At 37.6% G+C, this 11,273-nt stretch overlaps 1 protein-coding gene across 5 annotated transcripts in view; it reads right to left on the reverse strand.

Annotated features, from left to right (window-relative positions):
* Window positions 1-11,273, reverse strand: part of TXNDC16 (thioredoxin domain containing 16) — a 118,716-nt gene that overhangs the window by 49,087 nt on the left and 58,356 nt on the right. For all 5 annotated transcript variants that reach the window (XM_040641834.1, XM_040641836.1, XM_040641833.1 and 2 more), the window contains exon 9: window positions 6,242-6,392. In XM_040641834.1, coding sequence (XP_040497768.1) covers window positions 6,242-6,392 — 151 coding nt within the window. The remainder of the gene's footprint in view (window positions 1-6,241; window positions 6,393-11,273) is intronic.

An 11,273-nucleotide genomic window follows, 5' to 3' on the forward strand; every position in this document is an offset into this window, starting at 1 on the left:
ACAATAAAAACATTCAACAGACGAAGAATAGGAGAAAACTATCTCAACATAATAAATGTCATATATGAAAAGGCCACAACTAACTTCATACTCAATAGTGAAAAACTGAAAGCTTTTCCTCTACGATCAGGAACAAAGAAAGCAGGGATGCCCACCATTGCCACTTCTATTCAATGAAGTACTGGAAGTCATAGCCAGAGCAACTAAGCAAAAAATAAACGAATAAAAAGCATACAAATTGGAAAAGAAAACGCAAAATTATCTCTGTTCACAGATGACATGATCTTGTATGTAAAAAAGCCTAAAGATTCCACAAAAAAAAAGAATTAGTGAATGAATTCAACAAAGTTGCAGGATACAAAATCAACACTGAAAAATCAATTGTGTTTTTATGCACTAATAAGGAACTCTCCAAAAAGGAAATTTAAGAAAATAATCCCATTTATAATAGCATCAAAAAGAATAAAATATTTAGGAATAAGCTTAACCAAGAAAGAAGACTTACAAAATGAAAGCTACGAAACATTGTCGAAAGAAATTAAAGACGACACAAATTAATGTGAAGACATCCATTCATGTTCTTGGATTAGATTTAATACTGTTAAAATGTCCACAGTACCCAAAGTCATCTACAAATTCAATGCAATCCCTATCAAAATCGCAATGGCATTTTTTGCAGAAATAGAAAAAAAATCCTAAAATTCATATGAAATCTCAAGGGACACCAAAAAGTCAAAACAACATGAGGAAAAATAAAGCTGGAGGTCTCACAACTCCTGATTTCAAAACATACAGCAATCAAAACAGTGCAATACTGGCATAAAGACAGACATTGACTAAGAGAAGAGAACAGCCCAGAAATAAGCTCTCGCATTTGTGGTCAAATATGTTTGACAAGGGCACCAAGGCTACACAATGGGTAACAGAGACTCTTCTCAACAAATGCTGCTGGAAAAACTAGATATCCACATGCGAAAGAATCAAGATGAATTTTCATCTTACACCAAATACAAAAATAACTCAAAATGGACTAGTGACCTAAGTGAAACTATAAAACTCCTAGAAGAAAACATAAGGGAACACCTTCAAGACACCGGAATGTAAATGATTTCTTGGAAATGACACCACAGGCACAGACAACAAAGGCAAAAATAGACAAATGAAACTACATGAAACTTAAACATGTCTGCACTGTGGGAAGAAACAACAAAAGTGAAAAGGCAACCTACAGAATGGGAGAAAACACTGCAAACCATGTATCAGATACGGCGTTAATATCCAGAATAAACAACTCCTGCAACTTAACAACAAAATAACAAACTACAAAAGGGCAAAGGATCAGAATAGACATTTCTCCAAAGAAGATAGGCAAATGGGCAACAATCACATAAAAAACTGATCATCGGGGACATGCGAAGCAAAAATACAATGGCATTATCAAAATCATCAGGATGGCTAATAACAAAACAACAACGACACAAATAATAAGTATTGGCAAGGATGTGGAGAGATTAAAAACTTTTGCACCCTGTTGGAGAGCATGTAAAATGATGTAGCCACTATAGAAAACAGTACGAAGGTTCCCCCCAAAATTAAAAACAGAACTACCATATGACCCAGCAAGTTCATTTCCGGGTATGTATTTAAAAGAATTAAAAACAGGATCTCAAAGAGTTATTGCAAACCCACGTTCATTACAGCATTATTCACAATGGCCAAGATGTGGAAGCAACCTGAATACTCACTATTGGATGAATGGATAAAATGTTATATATATATATATATATATGTATGTATATATGTATATATGTATATATAATATGTATGTATACACACACATATACATAATTCATTATATATATAATATAGAATATTATATGGTCTTAAAAAGAAGGTAATCCTCCAGAGGGAGGTCAGTGGGGGGATGGGCAAAATAGGTGATGGGAATTAAAGAGTACATTTGTGATGAGCATGGGGTGATATATGGAAGTGCTGAATCACTGTATTATACACCTGAAACTAATATTACACCGTTATGTTAACTAACTAGAATTTATATAAAAACTTTTTAAAAATGCCAATAGTTACAACATAAAAAAAAAAAGGTAATCCTGACAAATACTACAACATGGATGAACCTTGAGGACATTATGTTAAGTGAAATAAGCCAATTACAAAAAGGCAAATACTGCCTGATTCCACTTATAAGAGGTCTCTAAAATAATCAAATTCATAGAAACAGAAAGTAGAATGATTGCCAGGGCTGGAGAGACAGGGAAATGGGGTATGTTTCTCAATGGGTATAGAGTTTCAGTCATTCAAGATGAAAAAGTTTTAGAGATCTGTTGTACAGCAACGTGCACAGAGTTAACAATACTGTATTATACACTTATAAATTAAGAGGGTAAATTTGTTATGTATTTTTTGCCACAATAAAAAAAAAGGAAATGAGGCAATAATGTAAGGAGCCAACACCCTGCTATATAATATTGTACACTGCCACATGACTCTTCAAGGAATAACAGAAGCTAAATGAATAAACCATAATAGCATCCTTTTAATTACTTATAGAAAGGAGTAGGTTTAATTTAACTGTCTTGAATCTGAGACAGCTATCTCATGTATAAACAAAAACGGAGTTTTTCAGATAAATTATATTACATATTTATCTATTTTTAAACATATTATCAGATATTTGCACTTGAAGAGTCTTCTTGGTATTCAGATAAAACTTTCTATCTACTAGAATAAACTGAGTTCAATATAGAGAAAACCATCAGCATCCAAAATGTCCCTGGTATTAGCCAAGAGGACAATAACCAAATCATCTTCCCGTCTGTTTTCTGGTTGGAAACCTTAAGAATGCATCTAGAGTAACTCCATACCTGCCAGAATGTCACTTAATCAATTCAAGATTGAAACCCACTCAAAAATTCTATGCTCAAGATTTATTTTCAGTTTGTGAGGATTAAAATGACATGCCCCCAACCTGATTATAAGACATAGTGGTGTTAAATATCCACAATAATTAAGTGTCCAAGCGCCCATCTACTTCACACACACACACACACACACACACAAAATCCCAATCTGTACCTATTTTCATATGCTTAGAAGTGAAATATAGTCATATAATTACAATGATCAGGCACACAAAAAGTTTACAAGAAAGTCTAAATCCCAGTTTATATTTTCATTAATGTTTACAAATAATGTAAGCACACAAATTCTTTCAAATTCTGGACCCATAAGCCTAGGCTAGTTTACAACGTGCCTTACTAACCATACAAAACCCAACCATGACTGAACCCCAAAGGCCTGTATATAGATTGATATGGAAGACAATAAAGGAGGAATGGTTAAGAGCAATGTTGAGAGGGGAAGATGAGCATCAGTTGGGCTGTGAGAAAATAAGAACAGAGTAAGAAACACTAACCCAAAGTAAACTACGACTAAGTCTTCTAGGTAAGAACTTGTACGAAGTAATTAAATTTAGGGACTAACTTTCAGGACCTCTCTACCCCCTTCTAGTTAACTATACCATCAAAAGGCATAAGCCAGGTACATCAAATCTTGTTCTAAGAGGTGTTTTCTATCATGACAATTGGCCTTACTTTTAACCTCCACTATATTCTCCAAAAACAAAAACAACCTCTAATACTGATGTGGCCAAATGTTTAAAGTACCAAAATGTAAAAGTGACCAAACTAGCTCAGAACCCTTTATCATCTTCCCATTCCTGCAAGGTTAAGCCTTAGCCATCCCACCAAGAGTCTCAGGGAACTTTTCATCAAGGCTTGTCTCCCTTTTCGGTACTTTACATTCATCTGCTCTGTTCTGATATGGACAAATCCACTAACCTGTGTTTTTGGACTGCCAGGCCTTTCTGGGTTGACACCAAGGTTTAGATTCTCAGCCTGACTCTCCAAGCTGGCACTGATCTTCAGTTCTGCCTTTCAGATCTTTTTTGGTTCCATGCTACTATCCCCATGTCTAGCCAGGCTTCTGGAACCTCTGCCTGAATCCTACATCCTGGTTCCCTAGTTGTCTAAAGAAAATAAGACACTTAGGCAATAATATGCTGATGCATCATTTTGTGAGAGCATTAAAATAAACTCCAATGTAGCAAGGACTGGATTGCTAAATTAATATTCCTTTTGGGTGAACTGTGGCTTACAGCAGAGTCCCTTGCACTGCACAGTTCCAGGAATACCACTCACCTTGTTGTTTCTGAAATGTAGGTTTCAGGGGCTGCCACTGACATAGGTACAATATAAACAGTGTACATGATACCCTGCTTTCAAGGGAAGCCACACTTAATTGAATACCAATCATTATGAAATCTTCAAAGTTTTTGTTTTTTAACTTTAATACTACATAATTCCTGATATGTATGCATAGTAAAATGAAATAATATCGGAGAATTGCCCTCCTCATTATCTTAAAAAAAAAATACAATACTTTTAAAGCACAGCTAAATAAAAGTAATGAGTGGAAACTTTAAGAAAGGGACATGACTTCAAGCCAGAATGTAGTAGCCAAAAAAGGAACTAAAGATTTTTAGTAAAGCTTGGGGTGAGTTCTAGTCCTGCCCCCAATCGCAAAAGCAGTACTGGTGAATAGACAAAATCCTGACTTTTTTTTTTTTTTTGAGAGAGAGAGAGAGAGCGTGCGTGAGCGGGGCAGTGGGGGGTGGGGGGGTGGAGGAAGAGGGTGAGAGAGTCCCAAGCAAGCTCCACACTCAACGTAAGCCCGACCCAAAGCTCAATCCCACAACACTGAGATCATGAGCCCAGCCAAAATCAAGAGTCAGACACTTAAGCAACTGAGCCACCCAGGTGCCCCAAAATCCTGAGAATTCTTAATAATATTTTGGTATCGGGGAAAAAGGAAATGAGTCTGGAGAGAACGGAGACTGGTGAAGAACACTGAGCTGGTCTCTCTCTCTCTCTCAGGGCTCTATGCTGAAATGGGAGATCAAAGAAATTCAGGGGGTATTTTCCCCAGGGAAGGGAGATACATGCCCCCTCTGCCATGTGAAAGGAAAGGAAAAAAATTTATATGTTTTTTTTTTATTTGAAGGCAAGATCCAACCAAAAACTGACTCAAAATGAAGAACTCAAGAAAAAAAATAATAATAAAGAACTCAAGAAATATTAAAACAATACTTCCTAAAGAGCCCTCAAACAAACAAATGATATATTAAAACATCCATAACCCCTCATTTCGCATCAGTTTCTTTTTCCTCTGCTAAATTCAAATAAGAGTATAAATTTCTTACTATAACCTAGCACACGCAATAGTATGTGTCCATTAATCCACACACCCACAGACACCGTATGTGTCCGTATGGGTGCAGACATGACTGGTGTGATGGTCGTCTAACTTCATTTCTGAGTGACTGGAATAGATGGCTTTACAATTTTTTTTCCTTTATATTTTGCAGCACCATTTGGATTATTTGTAATACACGTGCACTATTTTTATTTAAAAAGGTTGTACTGAGTGAGAAGGCCTACTGAAGGTTTTACACATGCTCAAGACAATCAGGAAAAAAACTTAAATCTCTATGAAATCCTTCCAGGCTAGCTAAGGGAAGTGGGGCACAGAAGCACTGTAGTCCCACTATTTACCAACTTTTAAAGTGGTCATCAACACATTTACAAACGAGGTCCTTCCTTAACCATGATGTGGTCTTTGTGATCTTGGAGTGGTCGCAGTTCATTTAAACTACCACAGAATACTTCCACTTATACGAGGCTATATTTGGATTTCAATACAACAATGTTTCCAGGCATTAAAATGTCATTTCATGAATAGTGTATCTTTTATTTTCCCTTTACTATGTAACTACTCCTAAATCCCCCTCAGTGAAAGAAGTACATCCAAGGAAAGGGAAAAAGATAGAGCTCATCTAACTAAAACGTGTATGTGTGAATTAAAACTTAATAAATTTTATGTATGAATTACCTAATATATTAAAATAAGAAGCATATGGGGCGCCTGGGTGGCTCAGTCAGCTGAGCCTCCGACTCTTGGTTTTGACTCAGGTCATGATCTTAGGGCCATGGAGTCAGGTCCAGCATTGGGCTCCACACTCAACGTGGAGTGTGATTGGGATTCTCTCTCTCTCTGCCTCACCCCTTTCCCTGCTTATGCATGCTCTCTCTCTCTCTCCCTCAAAACAAATAAATAAAATCTTTAAAAAATAATAAAATAAAAATAATAAAATAAAACATACCACCAGAGGCGCTTCCATTGTCTTAATAAATCGATGAATATTCAGTGTGGTTAGCGGCCATTCCATCAGTGTTCTTCTACATTGTTCGGTCAAATCCAAGACTTGTTTACAATGAAAAAAGTAGAGATGTGCATTTTCGATATCCTCAGTGCTACAAATTAAAAATTAGGGACAGTCTCACTTGAAGAAGTTCAATGTGTTATCTTTCTACCATCCAGAAAGACATAGTTCCAAATATCTTTAACTCTCATGCTTTTGAATTACTGTTCTAGTAAAAATCTTAAACAGTAAAACAAAATAAAATGAACCTAAGCATTAAAAAAAGATATAAACGGTTTTAGAGTTGTATAAGCAAATTTTTTTCCTAAACTTTTTCATATGGTAGCTTCTAAATTAGGTTATAGACAGGTCCACACAATTTTTTTTTTTTTTAAATAAAAGACTGTCACCTTGAGGACAAGGAGATTATCTTCGAATGTAGTTACTTTTCTAGAGCCATGCTAAATAAAGCCTTGTAACACAAATTTTCTAGGTTTAATTTAAACTCAAATCTGTTTTGAATAAACTTCAGCCAAAACATGTCTTAAGATAGAAACCATGTGACAGTTTGTGGGAGTTTGTGAGTTTGTATCTGAAATATTACAAAACTCAGCAAATATGGTTTATAATTTGAGTTCTGGCATCCCTTCAATATGAGAATTCAAAGATAAACTTATAGTGGGTAAGTAAGGTTTGCCAAAATTAAAATAGCATTTTAAAAATCTCCATATGGCATTAGCAGGGTTTGGCAAAATACTGCAAATTTTTATTTTTTTAAAAAGTTATTTTAATTCTTGATACATGCTCACACTGAGAGATGAGGTTCACTGATTTCAAATTTAATTACAAACTAATTTCTAGTAGATTTAATGATTAAAGAAACAATCAAATATTACTTAAAGCCTACTCTGTGTTAGGCCCTATACCAAATACAAAAGACTAAGATGAATAAGATGATTCAAATCCTTAAGGGGCTTAAAGGAAATACATTTAGTTTTTTAAAATGTAGTCTGTGAGTGCTATAATATACAAAGTACTATGAGAAACAAAGAACTATTTCCTTCTGCCTCAAGTCAGAGAGGAGAAAGAAGGAAAGGGAAAGGAAGATCACAGAGTTAAAAACAGAGAATGACTTCTCCAAGAAGATAAGACAAATGGGTACTTCAGACAAAGAAATTATACTGCCAAGGCCCAATTAAAGTACTGAACTTTTGAACTCTTTTTTTTTTTAAGATTTTATTTATTTATTTGACAGAGAGAGAGCCAGCGAGAGAGGGAACACAAGCAGGGGAAGTGGGAGAGGAAGCAGCAGGCTCCCAGCAGAGGAGCCTGATGTGGGGCTCTATCCCAGAACGGTGGGATCACGCCCTGAGCCGAAGGCAGACGCCTAACGACTGTGCCACCCAGGTGCCCCAACTTTTGAACTCTTAAACTCAAAGTACTTAACTTTTGAACTATTTAGGGTCTCATATAGTCATGTATATTAAAAGTAAATAGTCACGTATATTAAAAGTAAAGTATTGAAAGCAGGAGGACCCAGCTCCTATCATAAATTCTGAAACAATAAAGTAATTTTGGAAAGCTATTTAATCAGAGATCATTGGTTGTAGGTAACAGAAACCAAAAAGGGGGCTTACTGGAAGTGTAGAAGTACATATTATAGAACACAAGGAAAATTCAAGTAATTGGATCAGCAAGAGTTCAAGGAACCTTCCTTTTGCCATTAATAGTTTTCAGCTCCCAACTCTCTTTATAAACACAACTTTCTCTGCTTTACTCCTACATGGCCAAAACATTCCTATAAGCAAAGCAGCCAAAACACTGTATAATCCCATTTCTCCATGCCCAAATCCAAGTTCCTGGGAGAGGGGCTCTCATTTGCTCAGGTAAGTCAGTGGGCTGGTTGACCCTAGATCAGGTGGCCACCTCTGATCTGACAGTAATATGTGTGGGGTGAAGGGGTAACATCCTTGGGCTATACACAGATTCTTTAAGAGAGGAGTATGGGGAGGTAACAGAAAGTTCTGGTGTCCCCATGGCATGCCACCTCTTATACTACCTATCCTATACACCTTCCTTAACCAACATATAATTTCAAACAAATTCAGGACCAACATGATGTAATGATTAATATATTAGACTTATCCAGTGTTACAGCTCCAGCAACCAGAATAGTGTCTAGCACATAGAAGGCATTCAATATTTGCTGAATAAAAGAATGAACAAATGAAAGAAAAAATGCATTCACCTCTCTCCCATTAGGAGACAACCCAAAGTTATAGCCAACTATGTCACAAAACTACTGTACTCTGAATGCATGGTCCCCCCCTGTCATACCAGGTCTAAGTAGGACTCCTCACCATCTTGCTATCCATGAATAGATGAGTACTAAAACATCTCCAATGTATCAAATACACAAAAAGTATAGAAAAAAAAAGAGAGAGAGAGAGAGAGAAAGTAACTGGACATTTTAAAATTCTCATTTTAAAAAATAGGGGAAAGTAAAAACCCTTCCAGAACATTACCATGTTTAGCCATAGATCAGAATATGCTATGTATATAGTATAGCTTGCTGACTAGATTTTGTAAGATAAACGATAGGACCTATATCTTGCTAATAAATAAATAAATACCCTTCTGTGTTTTAAGCATGTCACCTTTATTTGCAACTCTTCATCACCTGAAAAATAAAGAAGCTAGTAGCACAAAAAAAAAAGTACAAACAATTAACCCTCAGCAAAAGTGTGGGGCTACCATAGAATTGCCATGAGATGAGAATAACCAGGCTTCCCCCACTCTGGGACGGGAAACTGGAAGTCTACCTTGGGAGTAGCAAAGCAGCTGACTAAACCACTGCTTATCGTATCTTGAGACTCAGTGACTTACAGCAAGCTTTGTGGTACTGTCAGCACAAGTCCCACAATGTTAAAAATATTAATTTTTATAAAAAACAGTAATCATGCGTCAAAGTTTTAATTCATTAACGAGGGAATCAGCAGAATGACAGTTCAATCAGAAGTGCTGAATGAGAAAAGGAATGCTGGCTAATGTGCAGAGCAGTAAAAACATAACTTCTCTTTGCAACTTTATTCCCCAGCTACCCCCCTCCTCCCAAAAAATCATTTCACTTTATCAGCTTTCTATGCACTAACCTTTACATTCACAGAGTTGTAAAATGTCTGGGATTTAATTAATTGTGTGTGGTTTCATCAAATAGTCTGTTTTCCAAGAGGTTAGCAGGAGGGCTAATTAAAAAGTCCAGAATGGTTGGGGCGTGTGGGTGGTTCAGTTAAGTATCTGCCTTCGGCTCAGGTCATGATCGGTCCTGGGATCAAGTCCCATATCGGGCTCCCTGCTCAGCACGGAGTCTGCTTCTCCCTCTCCCTCTCCCCTTGCTTGTGCTCACTCTCTGACAAGTAAATAAATAAAATCTTAAAAAAAAAAAAAAAAAAAAAAAAAACTTGGGGCACCTGGGTGGCTCAGTGGGTTAAGCATCTGCCTTTGGCTCAGGTCATGATCCCAGGGTCCTGGGATTGAGTCCCACATCGGGCTCCTTGCTCATCAGGGAGCCTGCGTCCCCCTCTGCCTGCCACTCCCCCTGCTTGTGCGCTCTCTTTCTCTGACAAATAAATAAATAAAATCTTTGTTAAAATAAAATAAAATAAAATAAAATAAAATGAAATGAAATGAAATGAAATGAAATGAAAAACTTGCATGGTATAAAAAGGTCACACGATCACCATTTTGCCTTGCTTTGTATTAATTTTCCTGAAGAGTATTTTGAGGCAAAGTCTTTAAAATACACTGGTTATTCCCTGTGTCTATAAGTACCAAAGAAAAGAAAAACATCAACTCTAGTTTGCCGAGGCAAAAAGTCAAAAGAAGGCCTCTACCTAAAACTGTAAGCTAGAAACTAGACAAGAAAAATAAACATTTAAAAGACTTTGCTCAAAAACTGTACTTAAATATATTTAAGACTATTCTGACAAAGTGACTTACAGAACTATCGGAAAGAACTTGTGGGGGCAGGAGTTAAGATGGAGGAGGAGTAGGGGACCCCTCTTTCAGCTTCGGAGCACCTGCGAACCACACTGAGATGGAGCTCCGGAGCGCGCAAGGGCAACTGCAGTGTTAGAAACACAAAGGACAGAGACGCGCTGGCCCTGGAAGTGAGGGCTGGGACGCCGGGTGTGGGGCGCACATCCCTGATGCTGCAGGGTTGAGCAGCACCAACAGTAACAGAGTTACAGAGGCCAGAACATCAGTGGAGAACGGTCCGCGATCCCTCTGTTCTGAGACAGAGGCTGAGATTTGGCAACTGCTGCTCTGACTCTCAGAAGAGGCACAACAAACCGCCAGGGAAAGCACCAGAGAACAAAAGCCTGGAAATACCGGCTCACAGTGTGCCCATCCCCATCCCCCCCTCGCAGGGGACACGGAAACTCTACCCAAATAGGGTTGACTGAGTATTGGCGCGGCAGGCCCCTCCCCCAGAAGGCAGGCTGAAAAATCAAGAACCCCACATCCCTAAGGTCCCTATAAAACAAGTGCGCACTGCCTGGGTCCCGGTCAATAATTTGGGCTCTGGACAACCCCACAACCTCTCCTCATCAGAATGACGAGAAGGAGAAGTCCCCCCCAGCAAAGAAAAGACAATGAGTCTGTGGCCTCTGCCACAGAACTAATGGATATGGATATAACCAAATTATCAGAAATGGAGTTCAGAGTAACAATGGTCAAGATGATGTGTAGACTTGAAAAAAGTATTAACGAAAATGTTAATGAGAATATAGAATCTCTAAGGGCAGAAATGAGAGCAAATCTGGCAGAAAATAAAAATTCTATGAACCAAATGCAGTCAAAACTAGAGGCTCTGACGGCCAGGGTGAATGAGGCAGAAGGATGTATCCGCGAATTGGAGGATGGGTTAGTAGAAGAGAAAGCTAAAATAGAAACTTGGCTCAAAAAAATCCAATCTCAAGAATGTAGGTTA

This window comes from Ursus maritimus, unplaced genomic scaffold, assembly GCF_017311325.1.
Source record: "Ursus maritimus isolate PB19 unplaced genomic scaffold, ASM1731132v1 scaffold_25, whole genome shotgun sequence".
NCBI classification, from domain to species: Eukaryota; Metazoa; Chordata; class Mammalia; order Carnivora; family Ursidae; genus Ursus; species Ursus maritimus.